The 19780-nt window shown below is 38.6% G+C and overlaps 1 protein-coding gene across 3 annotated transcripts in view; it reads right to left on the reverse strand.

Moving 5' to 3' along the window:
• Positions 1-4106: 4106 nt before the first annotated feature.
• UBE4B (ubiquitination factor E4B) overlaps positions 4107-19780 on the reverse strand; it is a 40170-nt gene continuing 24496 nt past the window's right edge. For all 3 annotated transcript variants that reach the window (XM_066982084.1, XM_066982082.1, XM_066982083.1), the window contains 15 exons: positions 19667-19765; positions 19088-19201; positions 17923-18121; positions 17528-17666; positions 15190-15289; positions 14311-14438; positions 13805-13903; positions 12643-12878; positions 11800-11926; positions 11369-11513; positions 10140-10274; positions 9567-9758; positions 6456-6630; positions 5817-5963; positions 4107-5400 (listed from right to left, as the gene is read on the reverse strand). In XM_066982084.1, the coding sequence (XP_066838185.1) occupies positions 5339-5400; positions 5817-5963; positions 6456-6630; positions 9567-9758; positions 10140-10274; positions 11369-11513; positions 11800-11926; positions 12643-12878; positions 13805-13903; positions 14311-14438; positions 15190-15289; positions 17528-17666; positions 17923-18121; positions 19088-19201; positions 19667-19765 (2097 nt within the window). In that variant the 3' untranslated portion in view covers positions 4107-5338. The remainder of the gene's footprint in view (positions 5401-5816; positions 5964-6455; positions 6631-9566; positions 9759-10139; positions 10275-11368; positions 11514-11799; positions 11927-12642; positions 12879-13804; positions 13904-14310; positions 14439-15189; positions 15290-17527; positions 17667-17922; positions 18122-19087; positions 19202-19666; positions 19766-19780) is intronic.

The following is a 19780-nucleotide window of genomic DNA, read 5'->3' on the forward strand; positions in this document are numbered from 1 at the left end:
ACATCAGCCAATCAGAGCTCGGGGCGGAACCCGCGTCGGCCGTCCGTTGGCCTATAGCGAGCGGCGCTAGGGCGCTGGGGCACCGCCCCGCTGTGTGCCTGCGCCGGCCTCGGCTGCGCGACGATTGTGAAGGGGAAACGCGGTCCTGACAGGCCCTAGCGACCCCCATGGTCCTGCTCTAGAGCATGCTGGTGGCTGCCAATTTTAGGCATTCTACCTGATTTTTTTTTTCAATATGTGTGGTTAAAGGGCATTTTTAAGCTCACATAAATAATTGTGTGCATCTTCTCACAAAATAAATTGATTTTTGTGGCAATAAATTCAGTTAAGTTCCTCCGTTGTAGTAGTTGTTAGAACTGCTAGAAACAGCCCTATGTTTAATCTTACAGAATTCTCAATAAAATAATTATTTTACCTGAAGTACCTTACTTCCCACACACGCCATCACATACAAGTCAGATTTAAACTTGAGAATGTTTGGTGCCTGAGACATCTGCCTTCAGAATAAGGTTTATTTTTGTTAACGAGCTCCTGGCTCTTAATTACATGAATCAGCACTGCTGCTCCCACATTCCCCGTCAGCTGTAGGGTTGTGGAAGAACAAGTCACTACTTTTGGGGTGGTGAATGAGGAATTTTCACCCTTGCCAGCCTTCTTTGTGAATGTGTGCGCTTATCCCCTACAGTTATGCCTGTGAACACAAAAGCAAATCACTGCACAGTACCCAGTAGGGAAACAGTGCTGCAGAAACAGCAAAGCAAAGAGGTGGTTTTCCTATGTCCTAAAAAATACCATTGCTTGAACTTCAAAGGACTTCACATTGGTGGGACACCGCATTTAGTACTGTCATTAATGCAGTCTAACTCCACCAACTTCTGTTTAGGGCTGTGCAGAATTAGGTCAGTGATTTCTCTGGAGGGAAAAAAAAAAGAGACCATCACAAAAACCTCTACAAACCATCAAAATAGCGGGTCGGTGCGGTATTCCTCCATGGTCATTCATTTTACTTTGGCAGTTTGTGTAATATTTCTGAGGAACACTATTTCCTCCATCACTTTCTTGAATCTAAGCTGTGGAAGTACTCACATGGAATAATTCCACTATGGTAGTTCTTCGGTTGATTGCTTACTGTCGTGAAAAATCTGCCAAGAACATTCAGAGAAAGTCTAGTTACTTGTCAAGAAACAAAACTGTAAAGGACATATGACACATGCTCTACAAGACCTGGGAGGTAGCTCCCTGCAAAGGGAGACAGGAAAATTGCTGTTTAAATACCAGGTTATTTGGTTGAAAGGTGGTTGAATATGAAGGCAGCCCTCATCTACCTGGTTGTGCCACACCTTTTTAATTATCTCAGTTCAATTAGATTAGCCCTTGCTTTGGCTAGCTTTCTCAACATCATTTTCAAAAGCCAGGTCTCTGAGTGTAATGTAGCATTAAACTTGTCAAAAAAAAAAAAAGGTACTTAGGCAGAACACTGCCGTAGAATTCCACCAATTAATCCTCTTTAAAAGAAAAAATATTAGTATCCTCTCCCTTACTCCTTTCATGTGCATCTGACCAACATCCTGCAAAACAGCAGAGGCTGATCCAATTCCCCACTAGCTGTGTGCATTTTAAACCAGCTTTTAGAATATGCTGTCAAGAAAATATTCATGTAACAAGGGTCCCCTGCACAGAAGTGCTTTTAAACTGTTACGAAAAATGAAAGCAAGCAATACTATGAAGAAATTCTTATATGCATTTGATTACTCAGATCACTGAGTTATGTTACCTAAAGCTGGGAAGTCTGTTTAAACACAGGACAGAGGATAGGCTTGAGCTAAGTAGTAAAGAAAAGGAAAGCGACTGCATGGTAGTGCAATTCTCTTGGGGATTGTTAGAGTCAATCTGTTGCTGGCTAAGGCAGCGCTGTCATCCTGCCATTAAGAACATTAGTCTGTCCTTGCTGCCAGCAGCGAACAGTTGACTCAGATGTAAATTTGGCTATTACATAAGTATAAATTGTGATACAATAGAATCAATTGCACTGAATTGTATTGCTATCAGCATCAGAACTCGCCCCAGTAATTTCTCTGGTCACGTAACTACAGGGCAAGTAAAGTGATGCAATCTTGTAATGTCAAATTCTCCAAGAAAATCACCTTTGCAAAGTGTATTTTAAGTTAGCCCTTACTATGATGAGCAATTCACAGATCAAAGTTACCCAAATTCTGCAGATACATGTAAATATCAACGGATCATTGACATTTTCAGCATTTTCAATATTAGGTCTCCTTACCTTATTATAATGAAGTTACAGTTTAATTGAAGAAGGTAAATAACACGTTCATTTGCAAGGGGAAAAAATGCAAGAATCTGCAGGCTGCATTAAATGAACTAAAAAACAAGAACGGTCAAGCAGCTAATTGGCTTTTGTGGGAGATTTATTCTTAATCCAACACTATCTTCAGATTTTCTCTTCAAGTACTAAAATGTCCACTACTCACTGAACGTCAGACTTCTGATCCACTTTTGTGCCCACAGGACAGCAATGGTACTTGCCATTTCTCTTATTAAAATAAATTTCATCATTCTGACCATGAATGCTGAATTGGGAAGTGTTTATCTAAATTCATGCCTTTGAAATATTTGAGTTTTCCAAATAAATTTTTAGCTACTTAATGTTAGCCTTCAGTAATATCTGCACTGATACAAAATGTATCAATGATTTAAATGGATCCCATAATTAGTCAATATGAGATCAGTAACGTAACACCCTTTGCTATTTATAGTCCTCAGGTCAAGATCTGGCATCATAGCAGAATAACTATAAATTCTGAAGGACAGTCTCAGTTATTCTATCCTATGCCATATGTAATTTTTTTTATTCCTTTCTGTCAGACAAGGTTAAGAAAAACATCCTGAATTTGTTCAAACAAGCCTTTCAACAGATACAATAGAACATAAAATATACAGTAAATATAAAGCTTTTCAGTATATTAAAGAGCTAGTTTCATACTTTTTTTTTTTTTTGTAAAACACAAATTCATGGCTATCTTTAATACTTACTACTTATAGTACTTCAGATGCAAAACAGAGAATAGCAGACCCCAAACCCTGTAATGGATACCCTTATGCTTTTTTTTTTTCCTGCTTGTGCTCTTCTCACTTCATAGGACTGGACTGCTCATGGTTGCCACAACATCCTTATTCAGGAGAGGTAGCATTGTGTCTAACTTTTAAATTGCTGAAAAAAATCAGAAAGCATTTCTTCCATCTTTCTGATGTGTTTGTAATCTGTCAAGAAAACTGATGCGGACAACATAAACCGCTACAGAAAAATCAAGCCATAATGCAAAACCATTGCAGTTTAGTCATCCTCCACCAAAAACAGCTGAGCAGTTGTCCTCTATCTAAATAAGGTGTAAATTCTGGGGTGTTTCTGGAGATTTCATGCTACAAGCCTCAAAAATTAGGTGATAGTAGAATAGTGAAGAGTTTTTCTTTATGCAAAAATCATTACCTCTTTATGGAAAACAAAACGTCTTGAAAGGTATAGTTCACTGCATGCCCTTATAAAACATTCAGAAACCACGATGCATTTGGATGCTGAATGACTGTTTGAAGATAAAAGCATAACTTGCTTTGTTCCTTGACTTGTGGAGGGGGAAGAAGATTTGAATTTGTGGAAGGGGTGTGGATTAAGGAACTAAAACAGTCATACAACAAACATGTCTGTTCCAATAGTCCACAGAGACACAAACTTTGGAATGCTCCCCTCCACCCTTGGGTAAAAATAAAAAAAAAGAAAAAATCAAAATTAACTTAGAATTACATACCCGTTGCAAAGGCCAGCACTGGATTACATACAGCCTAACTAAAACTTCCCCCTGAAGCCTTGACACCAGCTGTCAGTTAGCTATGAATAGGTACAGCATTCATCCACTTGGAAAAATGCTTTAGTTGGAAGTACTGCTAAGAACTGTGTTCATGGAAGTTTCACGTGAAATGGTTTATTATCCCCAGGTCCTAAATCACTATCAGCAAACGTGAAAAAAGCCACCCAATCATTTGTATTTTTTCTGCTTTCACTGACTGTAAGGAAAGACAGACAAAGGGAACACTTTGTGCGAGTGTGTATCATCATTTATTGTAGTTCAAGAGTCAGGAACTGAACAGAGGACACAGCGAAAAACACAAAAGAAAAACAACCTTTTTTTTACAGACTTAATTTTAAAACACTGTGGTTTCAAATCCTTTTTAAAAAGGAAATTCAAGTATCATAAGCAGGGGGCAGTAATACAAAAATGTTTGTGAATATTTTCTTTTTTTAAAAAAAAAGTAATTCTACATTTGCTGCACCCTTTTTGCTTTGGTAAGGCCAAGCCATGGATACAAATTGGTAAGCAACATAAAAAATGACCCCTGCCCCAAACTGCAGCCTCCAAGAATAAAAGGATCTCTGTGGACTAGCTCTAATGGCTCAGAACTGTCATTTAGCATATATTATATCTGCAGCGTTAAAAGAATGGATTTTATTATTTTAAAAAGTCACTGAAGTCCTGGTATTCCCAAGCATCTAATTCTTGGCAGCTGTTGTAATGTATTTCTGTCTCAAGGCTTCTCAGAAATACCAGAGCATCTAGATCAACACAGAGGGACATCTCAAATAACGGAACTTAAAATCCACGCGTCAAACCTTTGCCTTTTTGAAATCATCCTCATCTCTTCTAACACCAATTAAAAAACAAATATGCGAATATGTATAATATAAAAATACGATCCCAAGATTAACACTTTGTTGCAGGCACAGTTATCGCACAGAATATGTTCTTTTGCGGGCAGGGGAATGATTTTGTTTCTTCACAGGGGTTTTTTTTTGCATTACAAAAAAAGACAGCAGTGCAGGTTTGATGGGTGGATGAGGAAGAAGGGAGGGAAAGAGGAAAAAGTTACTGTAGCAGCAAAATGTCCAAGTTTCTAACCACAATCAAATTAACGGATATCCGGCTGTAAAAAATAAGGTTGAAGGGATGCTGCCCTGATCCATTCATCTTTGCTAAAATAAGTCAGCTGTAAAAACTCCAAAACGTGACATACTGAAGGACAGTTTTGTAACATAAGCAACTTCCTAATTTGTCCTCCATGTTATTGACCATCGTTATCACTTAAATATATGTACAAGAATTAAGCTGCTTTTCTTCTCGTCCACATGCTTCTGGTCACCACTGCAAGTTAGTGCCAGTGGGCGTGCTAATCCCATCAATAACTTTCAAAGTGTATCTGCCCCACTATTAGCAGAACAGCCCACGCCCTGTTCTTCCCATTGGTGTTGGCGTGCACTGCAAGGGAACTTTTAATGGTCAGCATTCTGCTTGTCTCTCATCCAGGCTTGAATTTGCTCTTTAAGTTCTGGCACTAGTAATATAAAGAAGAAAAAAAAATAATTAACTTGGTTGTTAAGTTATTTAGCAATACTACTATAGGCAAGCTACTTGTGACTAATAGAAATTCCTTTTCTAGAAATCTGATCAGGAATATCTACTATTATTTTCTTCTGTCAGCATATTTTCTGCACAGCTTTCCGTAAATTTATTGCTCATTTACCTATTGCAACAATACCCATTATGCCAGTATTTAGGAAAGCAAGGGTAGTTTGTTTATTTGCAGAAAAGGGGAAAACAAGGAATGAACTTTTCTGTGCAAATTGAGTTTAAACAACTGGTAGTTGTATTGAGGCTTCAACACTATCTTCTGAAAGTATATGGAACAGAAACTACACAAATTGCTTCCCCAGATCAACAGTGCCATGAGTTACTTAAAAGCCAGGATACCTGGTTCCAGCATATTTTCTGTCAGTGTCTGACGATTGAAAGGATCGGTGGAGGAGTTCAACAGATGCCTCAGGATGATTGACCTGTCCATAATAGTTCCAGATGGCAACCTCACAGGATCAGTCATCAGAGTGTCCATGAGTGGATCTGAGCACACAATTATCTCAATCATCAAATTGAAAACATTAAATAAAACTTTATCCTGCACACAAACCTACTGCACAGAACTGAGAATCAGAGTCCCCAGTCAGGAATATTGCTGAAGGTACAGAAAACAGATGAAAGTAGCAGCAGGTTTAAATAAGCAACAGATATGGCCCCAATTCAGAAAGGGAAAAACAGTATAAAGGCTAAGCATTAGTTATTTTCACCATATTTCTTTTTTTTTTTTTCTTACTGTTTTAAAGTCCATGTAATAAAGACAAGGCTAGGACTGGACAGTGCAATCCCAGGGAACAACAAACAAAAAACACCCTTAGGCTCTTTTCATTTACTTAGTCATTTAATTGAAATGGAGAAGGATGCAAGGCTCCATAAACAATACGTAGTTTCTACTAATATATTTTCATATTTAGAAGCAAAATAACAAAACAAATCCCTCTTGGCCTAACAATTCAGTATTTAGAAAAACCAACTTGCCTCTGAATTCATCCGGAGCATCACTGTAATCAATTTCTGCACGGGCATTCTTGGCAACAATTTCCTCCACTTTCTCTGCCAGCAGTTTGAATTTTTCTATTGCTATGGTTGACTTGATTCCAGCCTTTCTCATCTTTGATATGACCTCCTCAAAGAGCTCTTTGCTGTAGGACCTCTACAAGCAAAGCATAAAACTTTGCTGAGCTGTAGTATCCTAATATGCCATAAAAATTCTAAAAGACCTTTTAATGCTTTTTTAAAACTTCAGAAGAAGGGATCAATGAAACCTCAACATTATGTCAGACAGAGAAGTATGTACATAACATTTTATCTAGCACAAAAATGTCAACTTTGGGGTATAATTATGCTTTTGTAAGAGTCATCACTACTGGAAAACTGTTCAGGACAAAAAAATAGAAGACAATACTAACTAATCAAAATGGTTGAGGCATTCAGAGAGGCTGACTAAAATTATTAGAACTGTTCCTTAGACAAAACATCTGTCTTGTCACTCCTGTCTGTATTATTTTTTCTCACACCTCTTGCCAGAAAATATATCGTAAAAGGTTTTTTGAACCCTAGATCTCCAACCACCATACGTGAAGGCAGCAAGGAAACTGCTGTCTACACCAGCAGAAATACCCTTTAAGCACTTCTTGTGGATCTTCAGGATCATTAACATCCCAGTTTCTCCTGGCTGTAAGAGAATACCGTAACAGAAAAAGACGGTTGCACCAGCTTTCAGTATTCAACATCAAGGAGTACTACAAGGATTATGTCATGATCACTTTGCCATGAAAGTTCAACTACCAAATCTACTACTGTTCCCTCAAGATGATGTGCTGGATGGATTACTTCAAAGGAAAAAGCAGTTTTCTGTGGAACTCCAGTGTTTGGAGTACAATTTATTAACCTCTCCAAAACAAAACCAAAAACAAAACAAGACACCGCAGCCATCTGCCATACAAAGTAGAAGCAGCATACCCAAGCCTCTCGATGTGGTTGGTGTTCTCCCATGTGGTAGGAACCAAATGACAAATCCTGGTAAAAGCACAGCTGACTCACTCCTTATCATTGATTTCTGTACACACACTTCGAAAGATTGTGAGTCAAACCATGACTTAAAATCTTTTGAAAATAGTGGCTGAAAGTACAAGACTGTCCAGCCCATCCACGGTATTAGTGACTACTGAAAAATGCTTTACGACAAAAACGATGAGTTGCAAGCTAACAGATACCATGCGGTTTGCTAGTGTGCGATGCAATACCGGAAATAGGTGATAACCTCCTCCTAGCACCCAAACCAACCCCTCTGCCAAACGGGTAAGGCAACTTCAAGCACCTAGTGCCCGCTCGCCAGGCGGGGCAGCATGCAGCACACTGCAGGACAGCAGCCTGCTGCTCACACTGTACAGCTACCTGGTACAACATAGAGACCAACTGCACATCCTATAGCTTCAACTGAAACAATCATTGCTTTGCTGTAAATAAAGCATTAGGCGAGAACTTTTGAAAGCTGCTTATGTTCTGAAGACACCATTTGCTTTTAACTTGGCAATGCTGTGTTTTGGTATCAGCCTTTTAGTAGTCTAGACAATGTTCTTTTAATAAAAATTATTTACACAGTGCAAAGCTGAGTTAAATTACAGAACATAACACAGTAGGTCTCAAAGGTTTCTATTTTCTTTGGGAAATTCAAAATATTCACAGTCCCAATTCCCTCATCTACACTATCTCACTCCATGAAATACCATTTGCTACTTAGGACACACGGTGCCCACCCAAACTCCTTACTAATCCACAGAGAGCAGAACTATGGCAACATGCCCAGGGCTTTGTAAATGTTTCCAAATTCCTGCTAATATGTGCTAGGATTTGAAATGGGAGATGTATCAAAACGCTTTTGAGAGATGCTGCCATGATCAAGCACCTTTTTTATTTTTAAATACCAGTAGCAGTTAACCAATTGGGCATTTTCTTACTGCTTCTTTCCTGTCATTGACAGTTTCCAAGATACTAGTCACTCCCCCCAATTTTTATGAAGGGCCACTTTGTTATTTAAGCTTTATTCCAGTTCCCACACCAGCAGGCTTCTTTCTTTTTAATCCCCACGTCATTGCTGTGCATTTTGCTGTAGCTAGCATTGATGAATGAATGATGGACAACATTCTCACTCTCACATATACCGAACAGCATGACAAATACCCTGCATGCTCATTACACACACACACACACTCACAGTCTGTCTCAGGAGTGTTACTGCCAGAAATTAAATTATTAGAGAAAAAAGATCATGAGTCACCTCTGCTATCTCTGCTTCACCAGACATGCAAATACAGCATTACGTATTGTAAAACTGCTTCCACTAGAATTTCAAGTAGCCATGGATAATGCTGTTTGCTCCTCTGGATTTTGAAAAGTTTGTGTTATAAAACATAGGCATGGACAGAAGCAATTCAGTAGTTTAACTAACATCATCTTTACAAGAACACAGAGGTGATCAATGGCTTATCTATCTCAAGAATTAAAATCCTGTTAACATCCTGGTCTGAAGACTACCATTGAGAAAGCACCTTGGCAGTACAAAGGTGTCTTAAACGTCCCTTTTATGCTCAGTTTTGTCAGTTTACTACACAGACATTCAGTAAAGTGAAAACAATTTGGAAACAGTCTAGAGAATGATTTTTGGATTGTTAGAAGAGGATCTTAGTCTCAGCTCTGCTTATTCTGTATTTTCTTAATGAGGAAGGGGAAGGGGGAGTCAGAACCCTTGCATTCTTCATTTTTCTCTCTTGCAAAATCAGGACAAGGTACTTCCACTACATTGCAATGAGGCAGTAGCTAATAAACAACTAATGCTTGGGAAATTTCCCGTGTATGCGAAGTGCTATGGAAGTTTGTGTGTCTCCAAGGGACAAAACACTTGGAAAACAAACCTATCTACAAAGAGCAGAGAAAATATGAACGAATTATTTTCTGGAAGAAAAATTGCAAACACATGATGGAAACTGGGTGGCAGCATACAAATAAAATGGAACTCTTCTGGAGAATCCTGCAAAGTTCTGTTTGTCCACAACACTCACTCTTCCCCCTTATCTTTTGGGAGCTCACCTGATCATCAGCAATTGCTTTAGCAAAACGAGCACAATCTAGCTGTAGATAAATATCCGTCAGTTGGTCCAACAGCTTCTTTGGTTCAAACCCATATTTCTCAGGGTTTTCGACTTTTAGGTCACGGCACTTCGGGCCACATAGTTGCTGCAAGTTAAAGTTCAACATAGCAGCCAATCGTGGTCCAAGTTCCTACAAGACCAAAGTAAAACAGATCACAGCATGAAGGCAGATATAAAGTAGATTATCATTAGATTTGCATACAACAAGATCTAAAATTATTAACCAATACAATTATTTCGTCGGCTTGCAGGAAGTATCTTTTCTTTATACATGCTTTCGATAAAAAAAAGCAACCTAAACAGATTCTGTCTAGAAGGATCACAACATCTCAGAGACTCAAGTAATGCTCTTAACATCAAATAACCTCAAGAGAAATTAGATTTCAATGCAGTTAGAGTTGGAGAAAGGTGAGGTGAAGGGAGACAAAGGGCCAACAAACATTTCCAGAACATTATCCAATAGCAGAGATGTTGAGAGAAGCTAGAAACTAAGTTAACTCCCAGGACTTACAGGTCTGAGAAAAGGCTTTTGAACCTGCTTGGTAAGGATATGGAACATATCAACAGTTTCTGTTGCCAGGGCGAGATATGAACGAGAGACACGCTCGTCCTGAGCAAGCTGTGACTGCCGAGCCTGCTGCTGATCCTAGAAAATAAATATTGAGTGGTTAAAATGTTACGTCCACAGAATTTCCTTCCTTATCACCAATCAAAAAACCTGAACAGCCACAAAGCTAACATGATCTAGGAAAGCAAAAGAACAGACTGTAATTCAAATCCACAACACATTTTTAACTGAAGATGTAGCTCACTTTTACTACCTATTACTAAACTGAAGTCTGCACTAGTTTTCCAGAATTCTGCAAAAGTAAAAGTGAATACAAATGGTATCACAAGACTCCAAGTTTAGTGAGTCTGCTTACATCCTGGAACTGCTCCTCAGAACTACAAAACTGAGTTATGTTTCCTTTCCATCCAAATGCCAATACTTCAAAATCAGCCTGGAATCTGAGAGTCAAGAGAGGTTTTCCTAATTTACGTACCACCATAAGTAACACCAGTTACACTGGAACAATCTGCAGATTACAGACCAGATCATTTTGTCACCACAGTAATGGCTCTGCCTTGCTAGCAGGCATAAACAGGAACAAAGACTTCAGAAGAGCAAACCAGAATAAAACAAGATTTAACAAACAAGATCTTGATAACTTTTCTCTTCAGACTTTTTTTTTTAATTGATAACCTTAAAATAGAAATACCTGACCTTGGTAGGTTAGCACACAAAATTATTGTTAAATCAGGCTAATTAATCGTTAGCTAATCATTAAATCAGTACTCTAATTGTCTACACCAAATCTACACAGGATCAAGGCATTAAAAAATAAAAGCGTTATTTCCTTGAGGTCAATTCAACTGGCGAGCATCTTCCACAACCTCCTTCAAGAAGGTTAAAGTCTTAGTTTCTCCATTTAGTATTTTAAGTGCACAGCAATTTAAAACTTTATACTATTTCCACGTCACACACTCTTTGCCAGCCACAACATAACTATGCAGAAGGATGTTTTTTTGCAGAATGTCATCCAGAGTGACCACAGCCATACTGGCAGCAAGAAAAAGCATTGAGAACTGCTTCTCATGAGCAGCTCTTTGGTGCTGCCCCTTATTAAAAAAATTAAAAATGGTCTTGTATTGAAAAATTAAAAATAAGTAAAGGGCACTTTGAAAAACAGCTCTGTTCACCCTGGGCAGCAGGTCCCATTGTTCTTTATTCTTCATCTCCTCTTGCACTTCATGGATACGTTTTAGGGACTCCAGACTCTCATCCAGCAAGAAAGTTGTGTCATTTATCAGCATGTTGATGTAGCGAACAAACTGCTTCCCAGAGCTGAAAACATTGAAACACAGTTATCACTGCAGAGTAGATGGGTGTGCAGAGCAGACTGCAACCCCAGCAACACACCTGCTGCACTGTATATTCTGAACAATGACCCCATTCCCCAAGCCAAGTTGATTGTGATGTCCAGAGCTCAGCTTTAGAAACACTCCAGTTCTACTGGAAGGGGCTGTCATTTAAAACGCGATGGAAAGCAGCATCGCCCATTCCCAATGGTAATGGCCTCCTCAGCAGATCGCATGACAGTAAGCAGCATCACACACAATTTCTTACTCACTTGAACTCTTCCATAAATGTACCATGGTGAGCTATGTTCTGCCAGAGGCTTTTGAAAATGGTGCTGATGTGGTAGCGGATTGTAAACTTGTCGTAGAACTCACTAGTTGCTCCAGTATGTTCAACATCTGAAAAAGAAATCAGATCCCAGCACTGAAATCAAAACTTGTTCCCACCGGGATTCCCTAAACCTCTCTAGTAATAACAATCATTTCCTACTGTCTCCCATGTGATGTCCTTCAAGCACCAAGCTTTAAGTGATTAAATTCAATTCCCATTCAGAAATCTCCATCATAATACCTACTTAAAAGAGCACTGTCCATTACCTAATCCACAACCGACCTCATTCCTGAAGAAAAGCCTCAGAAAACACACCTTCTGCTGTATTCAATTCTACTGTCCTACATGACTAAATTTCAATACTAAAAAAACACTGGAAACATTACAGCAAAAATAGTTCCATAAGTGCAAGGACACCGAGAAGCATATAAATTTACAGGACTTGCAAAACCACTGTCAGAAAGTTTTAAATCCTAATGCTCCCTCACAAATCAAAGAAGCCTTCCAGTTTGGAATCTAAACATCACACAAAACAACATTCACATCAAGCTACAGTGCTAGAGCTGTCAGTGCACAGCAGCTGTGGAAGGACTAGAATTCTCAAGGTTCCCCCTAATGTTAGTTTCACCTGATTCCTGAGCAGCAAAGCCTTGTCTTTCCAAAATCTACCCTGAGTTGTTTTTTTTGTTTGATTTTTAAAAGGTCACAACAGCCAACACAGACTTTTGTCCTATAATACTCACTGCTTACTGTACAGTCACAGAACTATAGATGAAGCACTTACCTGTGTAAAACTTCATCAAGGAGGGGACTAACAATTTAGTGGAGAGAGGATGATTCTCGATCATTTCAAAGAATTTCTGGGTCCGGGGCTGAACAGCTGGATTTGTCATGAACATCACCTCTACCAGCTTGGCGACTAAATAAGGATTTCGGATGTAGTTCTGGTTGCACAGCATCACAACAAGGAACATGACGATGTCCTGAGTACAGGGCTCATAAAGCACCTGAGGAGCATATCTGAAAGGATGGAGATGAGGAAAATAGAGTGAAAAATCCCAACCCTGTATTAAAAACAAAAGCTTTGCTACATATATCAAGTTCAGGTATCTCTGAACTTCCTATAACAGGAGGAAATTCTTTACTCACAGGGTGGTGAGGCACCAGACCAAGTTGCCCAGAAAAGCTGTGGATGCCCCATGCCGGGAGGCGTTCAAGGCCAGGCAGGATGGGGCCCTGGGCAACCTGGTCTGGTGGGTGACATCCTTGCCCATGGCAAGGTGCGTGGAACTAGGTGATATTTAAGGTCCCTTCCAACCCAACCCATTCTATGATTTTACAGTCTCATTAGCAATAGGAAAAACTGAAGTCATTTTACTGTTGCTTCTGGCTATCTCTACAGAAAACAGATTATTCCTCTTCCAAGACGTCTTGCCAGCTGTTCACGGGCAGCTTAATTTTGACCCGATTCCAAACATTCTCTTCTGAAACAGTGTCATATTCTTTTGTTGCATATCATAGTAGCGCTTCATAGCAAATTTGCTATAACAGCACCTCAGAAAAGGAAAAGCAACCATTCATCTGCTCCTCATACACAACAGCAAAGTCTGAATTTGAAGGCATGTTTCCAGGAGGAAAGTGACCAACTTCAGAATTACACCCAAACAGCATTCACACCTGTCCTAACTGCTAAAACTATATATTTCATCCCATCACATCTATAATAGAAGGGATTTTATACTTCTTAAGCCATGACTTTTTTAAAAATATTATTCTAGTGATGATTAACCCTAACATGAAATTAAAAGGTCTCAAGCTCCAAACTACGTAACTCCAGTAACTACAGAATAACTAGCAAACTACTTTCACACCCTGAATTTGTGCACACCACCTGTTACAGGGGTAAAGGGCAGTACAAATTTTCTTCAGAAATCACTTTTACTTACTGTACAATAAAAAATAAAAATTCAGCAACATCTTCCACGTAAAACTCAGGCAATGCTGCAAATACTTTTGGAACTTCAGGAGTTAAAGGCAGCTTTATGCTGTAGAATGAAAGATGTAACAAAGAAAACAATGAAATACCAGGGTTAAGGAGCAAGTGTCCTGAGTTCTCTTACAGAATTCACCTATGGGAACACTTCACAAAAGATCTAACATTAACTTTTCAAAAATCTATGCCAGTGCTTCAGATCTACTAACCACACCTGAGGGTTGCTTCCCACCTACCCCACACCCTCCAACCGAACCTTCAATTATGAATAAGACACACATTCCATGCAAGAATGTATGTCTCTGACAAAAATTAATAATATAACTTATACATAGGAATGTAGGTAGATACTGTAAAAAACACTAAAATTCTAGAACAGCTAAACTCAGTAAACTCAATAAAACTCAGTCTACCATGATCAGATCATGGATACAATTTACAGATAATCCTGGCACTTACTTGGGATAGGCAGGGTCGAGAATGCGAAGCATCAGCTGAATAACCATGCCATAGAAATTCAGACATCTCCTGAGGAAGTTCTCATCCAGCAAACCAGCATCTGCACAAGCCTTGCACCTCACCAGTTTCTGCAGAAGATACAAACAAAAACTATTCCAGGGAAAGAAAACATAAGAGGAAAGGAAGACTAGACCTAAAGCTAAATCAATGTATTTGTGAATTATGACAATTGTACAAAGGTCTCTTCTTAAAAGATGCACTTAAAACAGGGCACTAAAACCTCAGTATAACACAAAGAACACAAAATGCAGGCAGTTGCATGGACAGAGCCTTTTACTAGCTCTAAGGGAACAAAAAGAAATAACATAAGTGTCAAACTGGGAAAATATGCAATTAAAGTCATTTTGCTCATACAGCTCCGGAAATTTTTATCAACTTATACGAGGAAGACCTAAGGAGGACGGACACCTTCTAAGAGGACCCCCAGTGTATTCACCTTTCCAAGAACGCTACATGAGATGAGGGAATTGAGAGTTGTCTCCCATTTGGGCATGGACTGCGCACAACTACCCCGATCAAATCACAATCCCTCTGCTGTTCTCTCTCCAACAAAAACAGTATTTACTTCTTTCTCAGGAATACTGGCTAAATTAATCTTGGCATTACTTCAAATTTTAAAGTCACAATTCACATGATATTGTGTCATGACCACTACTTAGTATAGTCAAAATAAGCTTTAACATGCTCACATGGTTTATAGTTTCTTTAAAGTGGTGCTTTTGAATCATTACTGTGAATTTGTATTTAAGTACTAGGACAAAATAAACATACAGACAGTTTGACAAAGGCATTTTATTGTGATCCAAACCACTTACAGACCTTAAGCTGTGTCTTGCAGCGTTTTAGCATTTCTCGATGCCTAGTAGCCAAAGGAGAATCCTTCCATTGACTTTCATTGTTTTTAAGATCTTCAACAGTCCTGAAAACATGCAATAACTGGTTATCATGAGAGGGGATACGTATTGCCAACTGCAAGGCATTTAACCTACCTATCTGCTAAATAAAGAGGAAAGATGGAAAAAAGTGAGGAAAAATGGCAATTATCTTCACAGAAGATACTCACCACAGTCACAAGGAAATAAACTGCTCTTGTAAATGCAGATGTAACATCTGCAGTGTGCATTCAAATGGACTATATACACTAGCTCCAACATACATGCCCATTAGACAAATCAGAACACTGAAAAAAAGTGGGGTGAAACAACACAGAAAGGATCCATCCTGCCTGGCAAACTGGTTTTAGTCACTGTATTTAAAACACAAGTTTTCTTTTTTTTCATAGTCAAGTCCACAGTCACTCTAAAGGAACGTTAAAAGGATGTCATTAGAATTAAACCTGACACACAGAAGGGCTGATCTTGTTAACAACCAGATATTTAAATATCTCACACCTTCTAATATCTAAAAGGAAAATGGAAAGCAATCAACTAATGAAGAAAAATGGGTGCTGACAACAGAACTTGTTAAAAAACACAATACTTTCCCTTTCTGAGGGAAGGTGCAAGTCTGCATCCTGGGCATCTTCCCATTCTCTACTGCTGTAAGACTTGGCAGCTTTGTTCTGCCCTTCTCATCCTCCACTCCCCATCAAATACAAGTTTTGCAGAGGAACAGTATAAAACATGAATAGTCTGTAGTCTCCCTGCCAGCATAAGGGCCATTAAATCAAGACGGTTGATATTACTGCCCTTCCCTCACCTACTTTGTCACTCTGCCCTATATAAAGAGGGAACTTAAATGCATGTTATACACACACACACAATTAACACTGACAAATCCTGCTTACACCTATACCTTAACTCTTTTTTAGAAGGGCAGCTGATTAGAGCAAAACTTTATATACTGAACTATATGAATACGATCCCTTTTCCTCCCTCCTCTAAATACAAATTCCTTTCCACATCAACCTCTGCCTACAGCAGAAAAATATCCAGTCTACTTTCTTTATTACCAACATCTAAATACGTTGTCTGGTGTTGCAAACAACTAGGCAACTTATGGAAAATGCTGAGCACTAAGCTCCTATTGAAGTCAGTGAAAGCCAAGAGCTCTTTGATGCACTCTAGCACTACATGTAGACTGCTGCGTAGGCAACTCGTTTTCAACAACTCTAAATAAGGAAAAGAAATAACTTCTTCTTCAAGCCGAATGTGTAGCTTATTTACAAATAATTCAGTCTGTTTATTTGAAAATATTTTCTTCTTTCAAGTATACTGACCCTTCCTGCTCTGTTTTCTGCAGCTTCCCAAGTTCTTGGCCTGCATGAGCTTTAAAAACCAAAAATGAAATCACTATGAATGCAGTCCAAAAATCCTGTAATGAACTCATGGTATTACTGCCAAAGAACATTTACCAAAATGCAGTGAGTGCAATTATAAACAATGGAAAATACTGATGATACAAAAAATCATTCTAATTTTAACAGAGTATTCTTCGAGGTTTAGCAACTATAAAAGTCTATTTGGCTTTACGCCAAGAGAAATGGAAAACAGCAGTATCTTCAAGTCAACATCATAACTTCTATTTATAATTTTTAAAGTGGTAAACCACATGCTGAAAGACATGTACATCCATAATATTAAGAGTTTACTGTTGAAGCCTTTTTAACAGATAATACAATTAGTTATTCCACCTTGGAAACCAAGGGAACAAGGCAAGTATCTTCTGCAAAACACAAAACAGCGCAAGCACAGCTAATGCTGTGCTGTTTCTGAAACTGTAAGTCATCTGCATGACTTCTATTTATCAGACATGTAAACTTACATGCAATCCTATGGCTACGCCAAAGAGCCCAAGCATCCACACACCATATTAAGTTATAATAAATAGCGTTAAGTCATGTCATGGAATCTGAAATACTCTGAAGATCAATCCAATCCTCTTTTAAATGGAAAGGTCTTCTCACCAATTTGAGCTGCCTTGTGTAAGTAATATCCTCCCTCCTATTATTACTTGCATTCCTGATGCAAGCCACAGTCCCTTAATGTAAGCAAAATCCATAACTGCCAGAAGTATCAGATTAACAAATGGTTACAAATGATCTCTGACAATTTGTTGCTGAGTATCCTCATTTCCATGAAGTTTGTAAGACTTGCCATCATGGAAAAAAAAGACGTTGGTAGAACAGCAGGGGACATACTACATAACAGCTTCTAACCTGTTGAGTTCCCTGATGGCCCGCAGTCTACGTATGTACCGACGGCAGCTTGGCAGGATGGAGAGATGATGGGCATGCAGGGTTAAGAAGAAACATTCTGTTGGAAATTTCGGCTCAGAAAATGGAGACGGATCACTGTCTAGAAAACAAACAAACAAAAAAGTGTTGGTGAAGAAGTTAACAAACGGACTGCCTTATGTAGGGGTGAGACCTTGAACTCTTTTTTTTTCTTTACATCAAGTTTCTTTACATCAAGTAAGAGCAGACAGCATCGAGAAAAAAACACATTTACAAATATGGGAACTATCTGCTAGAATCAAGTACTTCCATGTGCCTCCAACAGCAAAAACACAAAGCAGAGTAAATGTTCAAAATATACTCAGTAAAGCACTCACAAAGCTCAGCAATCCAGGCTGCAACATCCTCCATTGTTGCTTTCACTCTCGTCTCATCTGTTGGGAGGTCAATACGACACCTGGGATGAAATATGTACATGGGATCAACCGTTTCCAGCTTTATCTTCGTACTTAGTTGCTGCAGTACCCATAGGAAGTTGAGCATAAAACCATCTGTAGATACCAAACGATCATCTGTCTGTAGAGACAAAGGAAATAGTTCAAAACCTAAGTTTAGAAATAGAAGCGTATTTTCTGATGCTTTAATAGTAGTCAACAAAGTATATCAGTTCAAGAAAAGGGAGAAGCGAGTAAGAACACGGATCTGTAAGGCCTTCCTGACAACTGGAAGATCATTTACTAACATATATTGTCTTTTTCTTTCTCTATGGTTCATGTTCAAACAGGCATTCTCAGTAACATTAAACAAACAAAAGTAGTAGAAAACATTAGAAATGAAAAGGCTTTAAAAGTGTTTCTTTCAGGAATGGTTTGCTACAGGTAGTCAGCGACAGTTGTTTCAAATAGTTGCTGAGTTTCAATTTGTAACTTCTATCCTAAACATAAAGTTTCTATTCTTCATTGGAATTTCACAGAAATACAGTGATGGTTCCAAATGTTTCCTTTTGAAATTGGAGTTGAAGACAACGATTCAAACTTCAGTTGTTCAGAATTCATGCACAATAAATGAATGCAATACATTAATTAAACGATGACAAAATAATGCCCTGGTCCTTCATTGGAACCACACCAGCTCATATCTGCATTACTCTTTTTATGGGACCACACAAGCAAAGCTTAGCAACTTACCAACTGGGGAAAAAGGGTTTTTAAATACAGCCAGCTGGAAGAAAACCCTCAGACTGGAGTGTGTTTGTTTTTGGGGGTGTGAGGAGAGAGTTATAAAGCAGAATCCTTGTTAATGAAGTGACATGTCAGTCCCAAGGGAGGAAATAACACAAGTTGATCAAGTACATAGAACAGAATTATTTCAGAAATGGGAAATGTACTGAAAGAGCTGATAACTGATGACACAGCTTCCCGCCTGCTGTAGTACAAAAACAAAATTCTTTTGTATTCCGTTCAAGAACCACCACTGCACCAGGCATCTAGTGCTAGTTCCGCTAGTTCCGTAAGTCACAGAAAGAACTTTTCCTTTATTTACCTGCATTTGTGCCTTCTTCATGTTGGCATTGACAACAGCTGCCATGTAACTGAGAGCTGCTTCTCTAGTTTCACCATTCAGTAAAATACTATGTAAAATCTTGAACAGTTCTTGCTGGAATTTCAAGTAAACACCATGTCAGGTTGCACAGACTTTTCAACATTGTATTCCTGCTATCTATTGCTTCATATTTTTATGTTCTACAAATACCACTTGCTACAGCTACTGCTATGATCCTATTTGTCAAGATTATATGGACGCATTAATTACAACATTAGTTACAGAAAGGATGTATACGGAAGACAAGCACAACACAGATCTAATATAGAAGGAAATTTTTTTATTTTTTTTTTACTCATCCTAATTGTTCTAATACTTTCTGAATTGGCTTACAGCCTTAGAAAAAGGCTTGTAGAGCTCATCAACTTTTTTTCTTAATTCCCTTCAGCCATATCCTAACAGATTTCTTGTTAACATAGATGAAGAATATAATATAAAAAAAAATCTAGTTTCTATGTAAACACTCTCCCCTCCAAAACCACAATATTTTTGCAGTTGTTTACACACAAGGACACTTACCCTTGCTAATTCCAGGTAATGTTGCAAGGACTGGCTAACAACCCGGGTGTTTTCAAGCGTGATGGCAGGCCCTGAGAAGTACTTTTCAACTACTTTGTTCTGGAAGTGGAATGA

The sequence above is a fragment of the Anser cygnoides genome, chromosome 23, assembly GCF_040182565.1.
Source record: "Anser cygnoides isolate HZ-2024a breed goose chromosome 23, Taihu_goose_T2T_genome, whole genome shotgun sequence".
Lineage (NCBI taxonomy): Eukaryota > Metazoa > Chordata > Aves > Anseriformes > Anatidae > Anser > Anser cygnoides.